This window comes from Tenrec ecaudatus, chromosome 13, assembly GCF_050624435.1.
Source record: "Tenrec ecaudatus isolate mTenEca1 chromosome 13, mTenEca1.hap1, whole genome shotgun sequence".
In the NCBI taxonomy this organism is placed as follows: Eukaryota; Metazoa; Chordata; class Mammalia; order Afrosoricida; family Tenrecidae; genus Tenrec; species Tenrec ecaudatus.
Window position 1 is genome coordinate 73,760,628 of NC_134542.1, and position 21,139 is coordinate 73,781,766.

A 21,139-nucleotide genomic window follows, 5' to 3' on the forward strand; every position below is an offset into this window, starting at 1 on the left:
TTTACAACAGCTATTAAAAAACCATTCCTGCTTTAGTTCATCAGAAAATTGGTCAGTTTTTCTCTATGTATTCCAATGATATGCTGAGTTTTATGAATTCCTCATAATCTCTCCATAAGAACAGCAAAGGGAAATAATTTGCATTGTGTGGCTCTAGTCTAAGTGGTGTAGCAATTTGAGATTTTCTCTAGCTAGCTGGCTATTGGAACACATAGACGCAAAGTGTGTTTGATGAAAAACCAGTCAAAACTTAAATCAATTGCTATTGAACATTTCTGACTTTTAAAAAAGATTGAGTTGATTGGACTAATAGAATTTGTTGGTGTTATGTATATTTTGACTTATATTAGCAGGCTACGTAAATATATTCATTTTTTACAAAGCAATACATTCCTACACAGACTAGTAGGATGAAGTAAAATGATTAAAATGAAAATATCACTTTTTTTCTCAATTGGCAAAACAATAAAAAGGAATTTTGTCTTTTCATTGGCAAGCTTTCCTGAATAAACACAATTTAAATAATCCTAATGCCTCTGACTTCTGGCTGTCCTCACAGGGGGGAAAGGTGTCTGTTTACTCTTTTGCCCTTGAGGCAGTAAAAGGTGTCAGGTCCTTTCAATCACATATGGCTTAGATGTGTCTGAAATACAGTAAGCTCTTAAGAAGCACTTACTGTAGTCAACATCTTGATGCTTGGTATTCACGTAGCCATTTTTCTTTCTGTGCTTGTAGGTCCTGAACCTCTTCCTGGCCTTATTGCTGAGTTCATTCAGTTCCGACAACCTGGCTGCCACTGATGACGATAATGAGATGAACAATCTCCAGATTGCCATCGGGAGGATGCAAAGGGGAATAGATTACGTGAAAAATAAGATACGAGAATGCTGCCAAAGGGTCTGTTTTGGGAAGCCAAAAGTTATAGAAATTCATGAAGGGAACAAAATCGACAGTTGCATGTCCAATAATACTGGAATTGAAATAAGCAAAGAGCTAAATTACCTTAAAGATGGAAATGGGACGACCAGTGGTGTAGGGACTGGAAGTAGTGTTGAAAAATACGTAATCGATGAAAACGACTACATGTCATTCATCAACAACCCCAGCCTCACGGTGACAGTGCCCATCGCTGTTGGAGAGTCTGACTTTGAGAACTTGAACACCGAAGAGTTCAGCAGTGAGTCAGAACTGGAAGAAAGTAAAGAGGTAAGAGCAATGTTACAGTGTTGTTGTATTTCCCATAGCAACCATGCAATATAATTCTTGAATAGTCTCTCTCTATGCATTTGCATTATTATCATATAAATAATTCATACTGATATTAATATATATGGTAATTTTAGACAAACCATAAGATATTACTTACTGGAGGATCTAGTTTTATAAATATCAATTTCCCATATCAAAGTAATCAGTTTGAACAATTAGAATATTTGTTCTTGATAATTTGAAAGTCTGATTTTAAAATGTTTTCAAAAAAGAGGGGCTAGTGGAAGAGCTGGGGAAGGAGGGAAGAAAGAGGAGCTGATACTAGGTGCTCAATCAGAAAGTAAATGTTTAGAAAATGATGAGGGCAACATATGTACAGATATGCTTAATACAATTGATGTGTGAATTTTTATAAGAGCTTTAAGAGACCCCAATAAAATTAGCTTTAAAATGGGGGGTCTGATTACTTAAAAGATTCTACTCTGCATTGCATTAGGCCCTGAAGAAAATCAGGATGACATTTTATTGATTACAATGAATGTGTCACCTCCTTAATCTGGATAGGTTTTAATGAGATTTTTAAGTGAAAGTTTTATGCGATTCTATTCACCTCTGAATGTTTTAGTCACAACAATCAAAGCACATTCCTTTATGAGAGTGCTATCCATATTTTTAAAGTACAAGGAGCCCTAATTTGATGACGCCCCACTCAAATGACAAGCAAGTCCACAGGTCGTTCAAATTAACTCCAAAAGACAGAGAAGTGCTGGAAAGAAACTCTCCTTTAGGATGACAATTAGATGGTAGGCTGAAAGGCTGTTCGCACTGTCATATTAATAGTGCTTCCAAAAGACAGAGATGAGAAAACAATATTTATACTCTAGGAGTGGAATGCCTAGAATACTACAGTCTCAGTAGCTCGCTGGTGTTAACTCTACAACGCTATTGTGGAAAACAGGATTAGAATTGCTCACTCATAATTATTTTTGGATTTCTTGTAAACCACTAGGAAGTTAAGTGCCACACAGATGGAGTCAATAAAAACATATTCTTACTTGAGAGCATAATATTGACATCATAGAAATTAGGTCAGTGATGCTGTTTTGTAAGCATATTTTAGAACCAGCCTTTCTAATAAGCAGATCAACATTTACCCTGAAATTCTTACACATAAGTAACTGACCATGCTAGAATCAATAGTTTCCAGATCTTGTCTGGCATCTCACAGTTGAAATAGAATCATAAATGTGAGAACACTCTGAAAATGGTCAAAGTACAGTAGAAAATAAGATAGGAATATTTTTCCTCTTACTTCTACTCCAAGTCAACGCAGTGGGGTCAATTTTAGTTGTCTAATTCTCTAGACCAAGAATTGAATTCTAATTTTGCTTTCCAACACTGCAAAAATGTATTTAAGAAAAACTTCAATGACCAGACATCTATTGAATAGTTGTTATAAACTTCAAACTCTGCTGGCCGTGCAGGGTTCACCCACTTGCTTCGGTCAGTTCTGACCCACAGTGACCCTACAGGACACAGTAGAACTGCCCCTGTTGGTTCCCAGGACTGTAACTCTTAGCTGGAGTAAAAAAGACATACCCTTATTTCATGGAGTGGCTGATATAGCAGCCCAATGTGTAACCAAAGATTAGGAAGAGTTAAAGTGACCTATACAGCGTAACTTTTCCCTTTTTATAGAAATCGCAGCATTTTTTTTCAAAAGCTAATATTCATAGAATTATTGAAGCTCTAACCCTGCAGGAATTAATAAAAAGGTCAATAGATTTCTTGTTAAAGAGATAAAATGGAGTTTCAAGTTTGAGTCAAATATAGATTAACAGAAAGCGAAAAGCAGAAACCTGATAAAACGAAGTCAGAGCTGGGAGTGGGTTTAGTAGTCCAGTAATGCAGTGGTGCAGTTAACATGAATGAAGTATTGGTTAGGGGGTCTTGTTTCAATATGGAAAGTCTGTGAAGTAAGCCCCAAAACTTTCGAATTGGTTGTGTACTCTACTACACAATTGGTTGTGTAATCTACAACCAACAGTTATTGTCTGTTCTGAAGCAAGGTAATAGGAGAGTCATGCTTTGAGGAAGTGTATTTGATATAAATGAGTAAAACAGTTTCGACTAGAGATAAGAGAGACTATTGAGGGAGTGTGATAAGAACCATTTGATAGCAGTACAGTGGTGAAAACTGAGACCAAGTGGAAACTTGGCAAATCTTGTAAAGACTCAAGGAAAATGGTTATCCAGACTTACATGGGAAGAGGAGGGGCTTAGATGGACTATTCTGAATTAGACATGACAGTGTTGAGAACTAGAGCCTGGGTGAGAACTCAAGATCCAAAAACAGATTCAAAACTATGGATTTCCTAGGTATCCACTGCCTTAAAATAGAGGCACTCCCCCAAAACAGAAGTATGAAGAGTAAACACACACACACACACACACACCATGGAATCTAGGAGAGTTAGGAAAGTCAAAGAGATAGACACACTTGTGTTCAGTTAATTCACTTAATATCATAGATTTTGGTCACATAAATCTATGGAAAGTACACATCTTAATTCCCTTCTATCAAATGCTTGACTTCCAGAATCCTTCAAACACTACTTAGTGTGCGCAGATACTTCAAGTGTCCGATTAGAAGGATACTGCCCAATTGCTCTATCTAGGACTGAAAAACAACAAATTTGGAGTAATGAAAATCCAATGCCTCCCTTATCAACTACTGGAAAACATTTTATTTTCTGAACAGAAAGTCCTTATAAGATAATGTTATTAGAACCATTCTATCCTCATTCAATCTAATTTTGAGTACATAAAATCCATTTTCAGGATGTAATGAAATTGTTAAATGTACAGATATTTTGGTAGACCTATTTTTCAAAAATGAATTCACATATATAGGTATTTTTCTAAATGTAGGAGGAAATATCAAAGTGTCATCTATATAACTATTAACTTCGATCATAAATTCTATGTAAATGATTTCATAAAATAAATATCAACCCCCCTGACATGAAAACAGCCATCATTATATATGCTCAACCACAAGATAAGAAGACATAGTTATTAAAAATCAAACTAAAATCAGTACGTTCCAATATTATAGAGTGGATTTAACTTCTAGCTAAACACAGTTTTTACTTGAAATGTAAATTTCTGAAAATGGTTGGCAGTTAACACTAGTGACATTTTAGACATACACTTACTTTGGTCATGTGATTAGTTTTTAATAGCTCTCCAAGAGACAGACAGACCTTTTAGTTCATGAACCTTTTAGTTCAGCTTTTTGACAAACAGTAAAAGAACATTGAGCACTGGTTTAGATGGCAGGCTAGTCTTCTCTGATAAATCGAGCATTCAAACAGAAATAACCCTCCAGAAACATTCCTCATTAATATTTTTTAAAAGGCAACAAATGTTTGCTTTAAGATAGGTAGTAAATTAGTCACTGATTTAAATGGTGTTTGAAAACTATGGCTACACTAATCCTTCCATTCAGTTTATATAATAGAGTTTAGCTAATTAGTAGTGCAGCAGGGGAGAAATGATCAGGATTTTACAGGGATTGAAAACACGAATTTCTCTTCTATTCTGGACCTCTACCGTATCAGACTAATATGGAAACATACAAAGCTCTACATGAAAAAAAAGTAGGAGAATTCAAATAATGGATTCCAGAGTGATGATTTTATTTTTTAATCTTTGTACAACGTCAAATTGTACAAATCATATGCCAAGCCATAAAGCAGAATTTCGTTTTTGTCATTTTAAAGTTTACATAACTATGGTTACTTGAATTTTACATTTAACTGGATTTAATCGTTCATTCCTAAAAGAGTGTTGGTTTAATTATCATTTGTGTTTGTAAGCGAGGGATATAGAGTAAATGTTTTTAAAAATCATATTTGAAGTTGAATTCCAAAGCAAAATCTAGCACTATTGTACTATGACCTTCATTGCTTACCGTTCTTACTTCTCACAGGAGTAAAATCAAGCCGGAGCAACCAAGGATGCAGCTCTGGTGGTTTTAACCAGCCAGAGACTCGCGCCACCATTTCACCCAGGTTACCCAAGCAAGTGGTACATGTACAATCACTTTCTAAATGAGTATCGACTGGCCTGCATGCGTCTCAGCTCTGTTCCTTGCCCTGCCAGTGCTGGATGGGCCCCGCTGCTCTCTGCTGAATCACGTGACACATCCAGGCATGGTCAGGCGAGACCAGCAGCCCTGATGCTGCTACTGAGTTTTCAAGTTTAATATATAATTTTTTTAAAAAACAGTAATTGCATGCTCAATAGATTTATATCTATTTTTAACATGATAGGAATGTTGATAGTTCAATACGGTCAAAGGACTTAAGAGAGAGCATGCATTTTTTAAATTATTATTTCATTGCTTTTTTCCCCCCTATCAAAATAAGACCACAACTTTTTTGTTGATTCAGCCCTTATAATTAAATTACAAGCCTACTTGGGTTTTTTTTTTCTGATAGTGCTGCCATTTTCAAAATATTATATTCAGATCCATGAATATAATTTGCCACCCATCCAAATCACATACTCCTGATGGAAATGTTTGCTTTAGTGCTGCGGGCAGAGGTTCTCTAAAATGGAATAGGGTGGCTGTGCATTTCTGAGATTTGAAGGGCCATAGTCTGCAAGATATGAAGCACCACATATCTTGGATTTTCATGGTGTTCGGGAAAGTTGTAAAGCATCAGATGTCTGCAAAACCATAAGTGTTCATTGTAAAGTAATTAAATGAAGAAACGCTTCACTACAGAAAGCGCAAAAAGTCCATTGCATTTTGCTGATTGGCCCAGTGTTCCCTCCTTTTGAGTCAGAATTTCCCTGATCCGGGGCAATTTCTCCCTTCAATATTCTGCCTCACTGCCGAGCAAGGAGAACATGAATGGGTCAAATATATGTTTAATTATTAGAAATTGCCTTCAGCTTTATGAGGAGTAAACATACCAGCCAACATACGTGGCTATTTTGTGGACCAACACAACGATTCGCTTATTTTCTTGACTCAAATTTCCATTGATTTCATTCCTTGGAATTTCAGCCACAGTGTGGGCCCTGGGAAGGAATGTACGAATCCAAAGTGAAAAAGTGTAGAAATATTAGTAGTTTTCAAGACTTAATTATGAAAACAAAGGAATGTCAAAATACAGCCTGAAGACGTCTGGAGGTGAACACATACAGGCTTTCTTCCTTTTGCGGAAACACTGAGGTTTTGCGGTAGAATACGCCAGGTCCAGGATAACGCTATGAATGGGAAATCACTGCTGCTGCTGAGTCACGTGACACAAAATAAGACACAAAATACAGGTCCTGGTGATTTAAATAGCTTTTACTTAGCACTGTGCTTATAGCCACTTTACAGTAGATGTGTCATCATTTTCTTTACAAAATAAATAGGAATAAATGGTACCGGCAAAAATCACCATTCTAACAGAATTAGCTTTTTGAAAATTTAAAAAATCCCTATGGCAACTTTGAAAATCGATGCCTACCTGAGTCCCAAGCATATACCCTTCTGGACAGGGGACTGGGTTCTGCTTTCAAAATTGAGATCAATTAGAGAATGAGTCCGGCTTTCATTTTCCTTTAAGACGCCGTGAATGTCTTCCAGTGGGTCTTTGTGAAAGTGAGGCCACTCTTGGGAGGAACAGAGGAGTGTGTGCATCTTTCCTGAACTTTAGAGTCCTGTCATAATTCTGTCGTGTCCTTGTGCAGACACAAACCCACGCCTCGCTCGGATGGAACTCTTTCTTTCTTCCCAAGATCAACTGTCTTCTTTTGTCATCTTGCTGCTTTTGTATCCTTCCCTTCAGCTATGACAGTTATTTTCAGTGTCCCAATTGTGTCCCTCATAAAGCTATTTCAAGATAAAAGGAGCACCAGGGGTGTTGGCCATTTAAAATGTGTGGAAGTCAAACCACATGGAATTGGTTTATGTGATTAACCATTTGGTAAGGTATCCAAAAAGGAAAAAAGAGAGAGAGCTCACTTGTTATTAGACCAACAGCCAAATGGCCTCATTTTGTGTCCGTCTGTTCTTCAAATGAAATATGAAAGTCAAGATATGAACATGCAAATCCAAAAGATCAGACTGAGCCCTGATAGTATTGTTTGACCAAAGATTTTCTTCTTCTACTTACAAGACACAATCCTTCTGCTTTGAGAGAAATGGCTAGATTTTAAAGGCAATCTGTAATGGCTGAATCTTTTATTTTGCCTTTTGACTCTCATGGCCATTTGTGAGAGTCAAACACGTAATAGTTGGTTGAAAACAAATGAAATTTGAGCGCATTTCCGTGGAAGTAGGCCAGTTGTGAACATTCTCTTCTATCTCAGAAAGTTAAAATTCATTATTTCATTGGATATGAATCAAGACTCATTTGAAGCACGGGAGGGGAGTTCTCTGTGTCCGTGTGATGAGGGGGAAATAGTGTCGTGGGTACACTCCTGGCTGCTTTGGGGGCTGATTCTCTCTCTCTCTCTCTCTCTCTCTCTCTCTCTCTCTCTTTGTACGTTGAATTAACTCATGCCTCTGAGTGGCATTTATGGCTAACCTTCTTGAAAACTTCATATTCAGGCACCATGTCTTTGAACACATGGTCTTGGATGAGCGTGCTGCTTCCACAGCATTGCGCCAGGCTTCTGCTACATACAGCCAGGCATGTTTTCTGTGGCTGAATTAGGCCCAGAGAATGTTGCATCTTAAAAACTGCTTTCCAACGTGCATCTGTAGAGCATAAGCTGTCATCATCCCTCTGTAGACTCTTTAGTTTCTACAAGGGATGGAAGAATCTGACTCTTAAGTTCTATAAATACTATAAGGGTAGAGGAAAAACAGTACAAGAAAGACAGCTTGAACTTGTACTATGTGGTTTTATGTGGAAATTTACTATTGGAATGCCTATATGCCCAGTTATTTTTTCCTAACTACTTCAGATCAAATATTAACTTTAGATATTTAGTATGGTTGTCAAGTTCCTTAATATGGCAAATTTCTTTCCAGGTTTCTTTTTAATTTTATACCCTTGTATTATCACAGCTATGGAAATGTAAAGAAAGTAAGTTATTCATTGTTTCTATCATCAGACACTTGCTTTTAAATCAGTGACATGTTTTAAAATAAATTTAGAAATAATTTGGATCACACTGAATATATCATCACAAGCTACCATCTTGGACTTAACAAGAAAATATTTAGATTTTTTAGAAGGAATTATATCAATGTATAGAATTCAAAATGTTTGACTGGTTTTCTAGAGTGTAAATGTGTGACTTAGAATTGTATCAGTAACATTCTTCATGTATTCAGTGACTAAAGCCGAGCAGGCCAAATTTCACAATTGGTAAGTCAGTATAATTTAATATCAACATAAGTCTGGTTTTAATTTACAAATGTAGATGGTGATATTTTTATGTAGTTTATATAATAATTTCACAGAATAAGTCATATACATTTCTTTAACACAATGTGGTAGTGGGATTTTAAAACAGCAGAATGATATTTCAGAATTAAAAGGTTAAATATAAACAAGATTAATTCTCTAATGAAAAGACAACTCAGAGAGCAGGTAGCCTCCCTGACACCATCTTTCCCTTGAAAGAACGCTAGTCTGCCAATTATTTGCTAAGGACTTCGTGCTGAGTCACCCCTGGGTCTTGTCAACACTCTCCCTGTCCGTAGCTCTCCAAAGATTCCTTGAGACCTCTCCCGAGGAGAGGTTTTTAAAATGTATGTTCTCCTCTTTCAAGAGAATACGAGCAAAATATTTGTTCCCTGTGTGCCTTCAAATGACATCATGTCCCTCGTCAGACCAGGCAGACAGAGCGAACTGACGGTTGTCCCTTCCTTCTTTAAGATAAATGAATGTATTCCCTCTTTTGTCATCAAGCAAATTGGACTTATTTATATTTCAACTAGTCAGTCAAATTCCTAAATGCTTACAACATAAAGTCAGTACCAATAACAAAAACATATCCAGAAACTAAAGATCCATACTTAGCAATCTATTTGATTGCAATTCATGTTAGTGGCAAGGATTATGTGTGGTAAAGGGTTTGCTTTGAATAAATACTTTTATTCAAATAAAAATCACCTGTATAACATATGGCAGACATACATAATGTGAGGAATAAAAGAGCTCACACTTATATCAATAAGTGGTGAAATGGGAAGTTACAAGTGAGTACATGTTTTCAATGAAAATGATTTTCTAATGAAAAAGAATATGCAGAGATAAGAGATACCCTTATCACTTTGCTTATTAAATGTCTGCCAAAATTTAGAGAACCATTTAGGAATTATTTGAGTCACTGAAATATGAAATGATTTCTGTTTAATCAAAATGTATTTTCCATTATTATTTTTTATGGTCACAATTATGGTCATTATTATATAATGGAGAGATTAAAGTATCCAAATGCTATAGTTCTCTCTGCAAAAATGATATATAAAGTATGCACTGATTCATTCATTTATTTAAAATTCATAAAATGAACAAAACTAGCACCGATCGTGTGCTTGGTTATGTATTGGATCCATTATTTTTAATTCCATTCATCCACAAAAGTTTTCAGGCTCCCTCTTCTATGTATGTATATGTATACAGTGTGTATATGTATATATGCACATATATGTGAATACATGTGTGCATTTGCACATCAGTGGTATGTAAATGGAAGCATGGAGACAACTCCCTGCCATCAGGTGGATTCTGACTCTGAGTAGCCTTACAGAACAGAGTAGAACCATACGGTCTCCAAGATTATAATCTTTACAGAGGCAAACTGCCACAGCTTTCTCCCACAGAAAGGCTGGTGAGTTTGAACTGCCAGCCTTGCGGTTAGCAACCAAGGCCTCAACTACTACATGATCAAGCCAGGCCGACCAATCCCACGGCCGGCTCATAGCAACCCTACATAGGTTCCTAGACTTAAAGATCTGTACAGGAGCAAAGCACCTCATTGTTTCCTGTGGAGATGGTATGTTTGAAGTACCTGGCAGGGGAGGGGTGAGAGGAGGACACATGAGGAAGATTCAAAAGGTCATGGGAAAATGTCAGTACCTTTTAGTTCCCTTTGTGAAGTCCCCTCTTTCGTGTGTGTGTGCGTGTATTTACGACTATGTAGTTAAATACTGTCAACTAGCGATGCCATAAAATTTATCAGGGCAGCAAGGTGGAGAAATTGGTCAAGAAAGCAAGCTTTCCTGGAGGAAGTGGACTGTGATTCAGGCTGGGAAGGTTTTGACCTTGGATTAAGCAAGAAGAAGAAAGAGAAAGGAAAACCCAAACCCGAAACAGATCATCTGGTACCTAACTGCCAATAACATTGTGTTTCACTCGCGCTGATTGTGCAGTGGACAGGATGGCCGCCACGTCTCACCAGTCATGGTATACAGTGCAGAAATCGTGAGTGAACTCGGAGGAGAAGAACCATTTGCTGAGCCCAATCGCACAGTATGTTCTTGGTTCTTCCAGAAGCTGCCACAGTGCTATCCAACAGTAGCTTCCCTGGGACTTTCTTAAAATAATAAAGGTATTCTGGCTGTACAAATAGGGGAAAACCCAAGAGAAGAAAAATTTGTGGCTATCCTATTTCTCCAAGGACTAAAGGAATTTAATGGTAGAACCCTGACTGCCATCAGCCAAAACACATGGGCTTAGTTCTCGGTCTAGCACACTCGAGAGCAAGAGGTGCTGGCTACAGATTTATAGTGTGACATAAATGAATCTTCCTCATGTATTTAGTTGGACATGGTTAATGTCACCCTCTAAGTAACAACGTAGAAAGAATCATCTTGATGCTATTTTGTTCACATTCTAAAATATTAAGCGATATTTCATTATGATGTCAGTAAATCAGGGATTTGAGCCAGTTTCCCCCCACCTCCACCCCTTGTCCTGGGGTTTAGGGAGTCATTTAGACATTTCTGAATAATATACTAACTCTTTTAGAATATTAAGGCAGAGTCACACTGCCACTCAGTTACTGGAATTAGTGGGGTCTTTGAGACCACTGACATGCCCATGCACAAAAGCTTGACATTACTTAGGTTGTGCTATGTGTCGTGTGTTGCATTGATTTTCATAAAGCATTGCACATTCATAATGTCTTCCCAAGTGCTCTCAGAGTTCTTATTAGATACTTATCCTTGTAACATTAAAGAGGCTCTTTCCAGCCATGTGCGTGTCACCATGATTGATTTAAAGGAAAAATCCACAGCCTGAGAACATACTGAATTCAGAATGTGCTCCTAAGGAACATCTCTGCAGATTCTGGACAATGCCATTTATGAAGAAATTTCCATTTCACTTGGAGTTCTTTGTCAAGTATCAAGTTCATTTTGGGGGTTTAAAAAAAGAAAGAAAGAAAAAGAGATCCATCATTTGTCTGCTAGTGAAATAAGAAAATTATGTAAGCGAGAGAAAAATATAGCTCAAAGTTAAAATATAATGACCGTGACCGATGGCAATGTGCTGCTCTCCCTTTCTAAAATTACAGAAACATGGACGATACTTAGAAACAGCTGGTCATGCTCTTTGCCCTCTAAAAATTTCCGCCTGAAGAGGTGGAAGCTACAATTTGATCTGAGGTCTTTTAATTAATATCATCAGTAGATGTCAGCATATCAAATTTTTATTAAACTCGGTTTTGTCTAGGTACCAATTTATAACGATATTATGGTATGGTATTCATGTACAAAGAGAGGTCATCAAACAATTAAATTAGCATAATCCATCCTTTCTAAATTACCCACACTGAATACTGTCTAAACTTAATATTATAAATTATATGTATAAATCAGGTCAATAGTTACATTATTTTAAAGAGTGGGACTTTAATTACGGTAAACTATTAGCACGTAATTGTCAGTGATGTTAATCATGTCAAACGCTGCCATGACCATCTTTCCACACTATGACAGAGCTGTCCAAATTAGTTTTAAAATAAGAGAGAAATCACATCGTTGCAACGGGATTTTGTTTCTAGAAACTCAATGCAACCAGCTCGTCTGAAGGAAGCACGGTTGATGTGGCTCCACCCCGAGAAGGTGAACAAGCGGAAACTGAACCCGAGGAAGATCTCAAACCAGAAGCGTGTTTTACTGAAGGTAACCAAACTCTGCTAAGGTTCAATGCAATGCCCCCCAGTCCTTAAACAGATCATATGGACTTCCTTTAATATAAGTGGCAGCATTACGATTATCTTTGTTTGCCTCTTTGTCTGCCTGCATTTCCATATTATACTATATCAGTAGCTGTGCCTGGACAATTTAGCAGATGCCAAGTCTTTTATCCCCCACCCCTTCCCACAATGTGGGGATCTGAACACTCTGAGATTAAATATATACTGCAATGTTATCACTTTTATATCTTCTGACCTCATTGGCAATAGAGTGCTTTAATTTATAGATGCTACAATAATTCAAACTTAACCCTTACAGTTTCAAGTGTGGTTTGTTTGTTCTATGTCCAGAGCTGCTTGGGGACATAGGTGGTTATAGCACCTTGCCAGGCAGACCTGTCGTTACTCTCCCAGTGACCAGTAAAACGTCTTGCACAACCATCAATAAAGACGTGTTGATTTGATGTGAGTGATTAATCCAATGAGTCATAGTTCAGAGAGAGCAAAAGAGTGGATGCAGGTTATAAATAATATGAAAGCTAGAGGAGGAACACAGAGGAATAAGGTACTGACGGATGAGATGAGTCATAGGTGTGACGAAGGAAAGCATTGAGACTGGAAACAAGTCAGCTGGGGGACATTGACAGTGGCTGATACTTGGGAAGAGGAGATTTTCTGTTTGTGTGAAAAAGGGAATAAAAATCCAGACGCCCATACAAGTGTGAAGAATACATAGTTTGGGCCCAAATCTGAGGGATGTATCTGGAACATGATTCCATCAGTAACCAGGAGAAAAATACAGACACCGTCTTGAAGAATAAATCCATTTAATCCCAAAATATTCTGGCTAAAGTAAATCCATCACCTCTAGGTGGCTGGCTGAACATACAAGTCTAGGAATAATTTGTTCCATGAGGAGGGAGACTGAGGAGCATAGGTAATGAGTAGCCAGTTGTCCTATAAAATGAACAACCTAAGAAGGAAAGAAAGATGGTTTTTCCTACTAATATTACAATATATTTCCCTACTTTATTATATTAATATTTTAGGATGCATTAAAAAGTTTCCATTTTGTCAAGTAAGTACAGAAGAAGGCAAAGGGAAAATATGGTGGAACCTTCGGAAAACGTGCTACAGCATCGTGGAGCACAACTGGTTTGAGACCTTCATTGTCTTCATGATCCTCCTCAGCAGTGGGGCTCTGGTAGGTGACAGGCATGTGGGTGGCTGGCTTTTGTTGGACGCCACCCAGCTGGCTCTGACCAATAGTGAGCCTCTGCCCAACAGAATGAAACACTCTTCTCACAAGCCTCAGCCCATGGTTGCAGCCATGGGGTCCATCCATCTTGTCCCGGGCCTTCTTCTTTGTCACTGCCCCTCCACTTTTCTGAGCATGATGTCCTTCTCCATGGACTCGTCTCTCCTGATGACATGTCCAAAGTATGTAGGATGAACTCTCACCATCCTTCCATCTTAGGACACTCTAGCTGTGCTTTTTCCAAGACAAACTTGTTTGTCCTTTTGGAAGTCTATGGTCCTTTCCATATTCTTTCCAGCACTACAATTCAATGCATTAATTCTTGTGTGTGTGTATTTTCCCCAGGGTTTTTGCTACTCATATTCTTTGTTGTTGTTGTTGTTGATCATTTTATTGGGGGCTCTTACAGATATTGTAACAATCTGTATTTCAATTAGATCAAGCATAACTGTACAAATATATTAAGATAGGTGTATTTGTCTATGTATGCCTATATATGTAATACAACAAGGAAGCAGGTGGATTTGGGGCTTCTACTTAAATATTACCCCAGTATAAGAACGGTTTGCTCTAATAATGTGCTACTGTATGATATTCACCTTCCCAACACGATCACTGAAGGCTGAAGACAAAATGGGTGCATAAGCAAATGTGATGAAAAAAGCTGATGGTGTCCGGCTATTAAATGATAGTGTATCTGGGGTCTTAAAGGCTTGAAGTTAAAAAGAGCAGTCATCTAGCAGGGAATCAACTAAGCCCACAATTAAGAAGCACACCATCCTGTGTGATTGTGAGGTGTCGAGGGGTAGAGGGATCAGAAGTTCAAAAACAAACCATCAAATTGATGGAAAGGAGGGTGGACAAAGTGAAGACCCAAAGCCCACCTGTAAGATAATTGGACAGTCCCTACAGAAGAGCCACATGGGATGGATAATAAATATAGGAAACAGGATAGCACTGATGAAACACATAACCATCCTCTGGTGTTTTCAATATTTCCTCCCCTTAGTATTGTGGTCTTTGTTTTACCACATTAACCTTGTTAAACCTGCATATGTTCATTTGTATGTTTAAGAATGGTGGATACATGAAAGCCAAAAGAGATAACCCTTGAGAAACAGTAGCAGGATTAATGATTCCCTGAGGGTACAAGAAGAGGTGGGCGTGGGGAAGAGGGAAATGGGGAGCTGACAGCCATGATGACTGTATAATTCTACTCAAGGGGAATGAATAACAAAATTGCAAGTGAACAGATATATGGGATGATGTAAGATACGACAAATAATAATAATATATAACAATAAGGGTTCCTGGGGGGCAGGGATAAAGGAGAGGTGATATCAAATAGTTCAAGGAGAAAGAAAATGTATTGAAACCGATGGTGGCAGCAAATGCTGTCTTCCTTGCTCCATGTCTGACTTTCACTTGTATGTGAGGCGATGGAAAATACCATGGCTTGGGTCAGGAACACCTTCGTCTTCAAAGTAACGTCCTTGCTTTTCAGTACTCTGGAGAAATCTTATGCAGCTAGACTGCTGCTTCCATGAGTATGGGTTGTGGATCCAAGTAGGACCACACCCTTGACAACCTCAACCCTTGTCTCTGTATCATGATGTTACCTGTTGGTCCAGTTTTGAGGATTTGGGATGTTGGAAAGAATCTTACTCTAGTGAAGTAGATTACCACCCCAAAATACCACAAGAATTTAAAGAAAAAGCATATGCATGCCTTGTGAAGCTTGGCAACCAAAGGTTTATGCAGAATTCTGTGCTGAACAAATCAGGCCAATGAAATAGCCAGATGGTATTTTCATCTGGTGTTTATCTAGCAGATGTTTCCTTCACCGAGGCGACCATTTGCACATTCTCTCTCTGCAGCTCCTTCCTTGTCAAATACCATCCAGTTTCCCTCAATAAATCATATTAACAAAATTTTTGAAATCAAAATGTGCTTTGTTTTCTTCCTGGCTAATCAACTTATTTTATCAAAAAATCCAGACCATTCATAAAAATATAGAACTTACTCTTGGAATAGACCAATATTATCCCTCATTAGTAGAATCTCTGGTCATCTTCTAAGTTCATAATTCCCTAAAACATGTGTTTGTAGCAGTAATTGAGATACAGACTTTGGAGGGAAAGACAGACGGGGGGAAAAAAGTATGCTTAAATATCAATTTATAAAGATACAACGATTTGTAAAGTGAGTAAAAAACACTGACATTTTCATGCCAATATTTTGCCACTGTTTTCATCATTTTTATACATTTTGTGTTTATCAGAGTTTGATTGCTATTACCCAGTATTCATTAAATTACTGCTTTGTGCTCTGTAAACAACTGTATCAAATGCTTGCAGTAGGCAAACAGTTAATTAAAATAAAAACGTATTTTTGATTAACAGGCTTTTGAAGATATATACATTGAACAGCGAAAGACTATCAAAACCATGCTAGAATACGCAGACAAGGTCTTCACTTATATATTCATTCTGGAAATGCTTCTCAAGTGGGTGGCCTATGGATTTCAAACATATTTCACTAATGCCTGGTGCTGGCTGGATTTCTTGATTGTTGATGTAAGTATTCTGGATGATTGTTATGAAAATATCCTTAAAAGGGACACGATTGGCATTATGTACTTGCTTAGCATTAAAGCCTTGATTTCTGAGAGCGTAGTTGCAATAATGCTGAAAACAATTACGTAATTTGAGTTGTTTTTTTAATTCAACTGCCAGAAGTGCAACAACGGGGGATATTCCATAGATAGAAAGTGTGGATGGGGGAAAGGGAAAATAAAAGGAGACAGATTTTCTCTAGACAACAAGCGGAGCATTCTTTGATGTTCCCACAGAGGAAGGAACAGCTCAATAATTTGCTCATTGGCAGATCTAAGCACTAACCTATTAACAGTTTCTTTTTTCTAGAAGGTAAAATCAAACCAGATTTAGGGTCAAGAATTATGATATTTTCACTTTAGTCTGACTCTATTACCAGCTTGTATGTGACTAACTCATATTAAATGAACACATTTACTGCAGCCATTCAGTCACATGCCCATAGGGGCATAAAGATCTACGCAGGCACTTAATTCCATAGTTAGATAGACAAGAACTAATCAGGGAGTTACTGTGCAGAGAGTTAGGAACACGAGTCCAGTTTTGAGTCCAACTTCCCTGGGGCGAGAAATCATAGAAACATTGCCAATCAAGGGTCCTCTCTAACTCGAAGCTTATTCTTTTAATTCTATGTAATACAGAGACTCTGGCATAAAATGGCAATCATCCGGTTTGCTGTAGTCTGTGCTACTCCTGCGCAGACTTTGCAGCCTTCCAGCAAAACACAGTGGTAGAAGCACAGGCTCGAGCTGGTTCTTGGCGATCACAAACCACTTTATTTTTAGCTTCTAACGCTTGCCAATATGAATCAATGATCACTAGATGTGTGCATTCATTTGACAAATCTGGGACTATCTTTCATCCTCTTTGACAAATCTGGAACTATCTAACTTCCATTCTTCCTCCTACCTCACACACATACTCACACATCTATAACCAAAAATGTGTTTATCCCTTTAAATTGATGGGAAATCTTCCAAGTAGGTTTTAATAAGACACAAATGACTTTATTATCCATGGCTGGTCTTTCGTGAACAATAGAGATAAATCTCAGAATTGTTCTAAAAAGTTACCCCTCCAGGGAAGTTAAAAATACCCTTACATTCTACAGCTGTAAAGTACCTCCAAGAATATCTAGACTTAATTTTAATCATTAGGAAATTCTTCAGATACCATAACTGCACATTAACAAGTAAATGGGAGAGGGTAGTCCTTCAACCTCACCCTGGATATATTTATTATTAAGTAGTACAACTACTTAGTAATAGAGAAATCCCAGAGAAGATAGTCCTCACTCCTGCCTTCCATATATTTATGGTCAACTTTATCAAAGGGTCCAGAGAGGGCAAAAAATAAAAATATAAAGGATGTATTACTGGATCTGGTAAGATAAAGGATGAAGCTGGCTCAGGGATGAAACTCTAATTGTCCTGGCAATTGGAGGAACAGTGCATGCAGCTCTCGAGGCAGCAAGGATGATAATTCAAGTTGCGTTTCTGCACTGTTACTCATGTCTGTCTGTCAGATTTTGGCACTAGATGGACTACTTGTTCTGATGGAATGTTATTCTTTTCTTCTTATCTAAAGGTCAAAAATATAATATCTTCAAATGGAAACCATATAAATCCAATTCTTGGCTATGTAATGAAATAAAATGCATAACTTATTAGAATTTTTGAGAATTATTACAGTTCAATAGAATTTGCATACATACAACCTTGGGGAGATTCATCTAGGAATTTACACTACAACATCAACAGTGACTCGATATTATTCCAAGGTGCTAATGTGCCCAAAACACACAACACTAGGACACTCAACTATGAGGAGCTACTTTTTTTGCCTACTAGTGACTTCTATCTTACAGATTTCACAGGTTGCTCAGATGGCTCGATCGTTCCTGTTTTGAATATCAACTTCCTACTCACTGACAAAAACTGAATACAAACCCGACCTGATCCTAAACTGTATTTCAACACTTTTAGAACCTAGTGATTTCTGCCTTCACACTTGACATTGTTCTTGGACTATTGGCATCCTCAATAATGAAGCTAGAATGGTTTCTGTTAGCAGCAGTACCAAAATTTAATGTCCAACACATCATCAACACTCATTGTGAGAACAGAAGGGGAAGTTAAAAAATTCTACTATGAGATTCCAGTTCATACATCAAAAAAACTGCTTTTCTCAAGTGAAATTTAAATTCCACAACACTGGTAAAACTATTGATACTATCAGTAGAATTATCTTATGCCCCATGTCTCCAATAAATGTTCTCCAATAAAATGACGCTGCTGTCTCTAAAATCTACCTGGGACATAAATGAACCATGGATATATGATAGGACTTTAGGTTCACACTTAATCATAGCCCTAATTTAAAAACAATAAGTTCTTAAGACATGCCCTACTCTATACTTGCCCTCGTGGAAAGATCACTGAAGGTACACATGCTATAGCAAAGCGTGCTGAAGGAAAAAAATCAGATGGTGCCCAGCTATCAGAAAGAATGGCACTGGGGATCTTAAAGGCTAGTCTCAAAACAAGCAGCCATCTAAGTGAGGGGTTGACAAAGTTCACATAGAAGAAGCACACAAACCTGTATGATCCAAAGGTTATAAATAATAAAATCCAAATCCATAGGAGGAAATCATATCAGAGCTCAAATTCTGAACACCCAATTTGCAAAGGGGACAGATGATAGTTGAAATCCAAAATCCATTAGCACTTTCCCATGAAGTCTCTGATCACCATCCACAGCTGGGAATAGCCTTGCTCTCAGACAGAAAGCATCGGCAAGTCACGGCGTTTGATTCCATTAGGAAACCTGAAACAGCTCACCAGTTGATTTTCCTTTTGGCCCCTTTGACCTTTTTACAGTTTTTAATGTTTTCTGCTTTCTTTTTGGTTAAGGATTTTCTCTGTTCTATTTTGGTCATTGCTGCTGGGCTTTGTTCATGTGTTTCTGGATTTTATTTTATGTTTTTCTATGCATGAAATCCAGGATAGAGTCAATAATTAACTTAATAATTACTGAAGGATATATGGCAGGGGATTAGGGTGGAGGGGCTGGGGGAATGAGGGGCTATCAAAAATAACTGCAAGAAAGAAGAAAATATCCTAAAAGGGATTGTGGTGGTGATTGCATAACTCTTCTTAATATGATCGACCTATTGCATTGAATTATGTGTGCATTCTATGTCAATAATATAAAAAATTAAAAACCCTGCATGCCATTGAATCCAGTGCAACTGATAGCAACCCTAGTAGAACTTCCCCTGTGGGCTTCTGAGATTGTTAGAGAAGAGACTGTGAAGTAGAAAGTGACATCTTTCTCCCACAGAACAACTGAGAGTTTTGAACTGTTGACTTCCTAGTAGCCACCAACCTATAACCCACCACACCACCAGAGACCCTACAAAGCCTGGTTCAACCTGTCTGCCGAAGACGAATTCTTAGTCTCATTAGGTTACCTACACCAAAAGGATACACTTGTGTCCTTGGGGCGGGGGGAGTGATTTTGAGGCCAGGGCTAATATAAAAATTTTAAGACAACTCAAATGAACATCCTCTTACATCACAGAAGCTTTGTACCATGTGTACAAAAATGCTGCCCCACATAAAACAACATTTTAGATCAATCAAGGATTTTAAGAACGCTCATGAAGACCTCAGAGAGGAGTCGAGAGAGAGAAGACAGTCAAGCTGGGCAATGAGGAAAGTGGCTGAATCCCTGAGACTCGTGGAAGAAGACCACAGATCCACAACCAGTGCAACAGCTACTGAAGTAGGGGTCTCACGTCGTTCAGTATTTTCCATTTTAAGTCAACATTTTCCATTTTGAAGCTTGATGGGTACCAAAAATGTTGCATCTGAGCTTTCTACTAGATTTTTTCATTAAGACTATCGCTAAGGAAAGTGATTCCGTAGAACAAATCATAATCAGGGGTGAGTCCTGGGTCCACCCGCATGGTCAATGTGATCCGGAGAACAAGGCCTGGCCAAACCTGGGGCTTCCAAAGAAAACTGGCCACTAGGACTCAAGGCAGAGAGCTCATATCACAGGATTGTAGCCACCATTTCGTGGAATCCCAACAATTTAATATAAATACTTTATTTGAAAGACATGTAGAGATTACAGGGGCTTATCACTTAAAAGTTTTCAGAAAAATTAAAATGGCATGGGTGAGAACAAGCCAGCAGGATTTTCCCCGTTGTGATGATACGCATGCGCGTTTTTCACAGCGCGAAGAGCTGTCCTACGAGAATATCCTTGGAAACCTTTATTACAGCTGACAGTTCCCTGCAGCATCTCCTGGACCCTAAGCCTCAAAGAATGCAGAAAGGAACCGCGGCTTAAAGGCCTGGAGGCCAAAGCTTCCATGTGGAGGCTCCTTTTATGTCCAAGCTAGAAATCGTCAGAGCACCGTTTGCGGTGTGGCGCTGGCCTTCTGAAGTGCAGAGATGTGTGGATGGAGGGCATCGTGAGAAAATATAGCTTCACGTTTTGATATCCCTTTATTTAATGAGCATTTTTATGATTTTGAAACCATCTGTTTTTATTTCTTCTTGTAGGTCATCGTGATCAATCGAGCATGGGCTGCCATGGGCACTAAAGGGTGTTAAATTATAGCCAGTATTGTCCAGAGGTCGGGTCAGGTAGAGCACTCTGGGTAAAATCTAATTTTAAAGCCAGATTTTCTGAGCTCATCCCCAGTTCCACCTCTTATTAATTGTGCACTTTCCCCCTCAATTTTATTTTGCCCGTGAAAAGGAGAAAGCAAAAATAATATCTACTTATTAGGAACTTTACATAGGAGACATTAAGGAGACAGTAGATCTAACACAGAGTAAATGCTCAATCAGTGATATTACATTGAAGTAAACTCCAGGTA

At 38.1% G+C, this 21,139-nt stretch overlaps 1 protein-coding gene across 3 annotated transcripts in view; it reads left to right on the forward strand.

Moving 5' to 3' along the window:
- The window catches only part of LOC142423798 (sodium channel protein type 3 subunit alpha), an 85,651-nt gene that overhangs the window by 53,863 nt on the left and 10,649 nt on the right, over window positions 1-21,139 (forward strand). For all 3 annotated transcript variants that reach the window (XM_075528878.1, XM_075528879.1, XM_075528880.1), the window contains 4 exons: window positions 736-1,206; window positions 12,238-12,358; window positions 13,422-13,576; window positions 16,033-16,206. In XM_075528878.1, coding sequence (XP_075384993.1) covers window positions 736-1,206; window positions 12,238-12,358; window positions 13,422-13,576; window positions 16,033-16,206 — 921 coding nt within the window. The remainder of the gene's footprint in view (window positions 1-735; window positions 1,207-12,237; window positions 12,359-13,421; window positions 13,577-16,032; window positions 16,207-21,139) is intronic.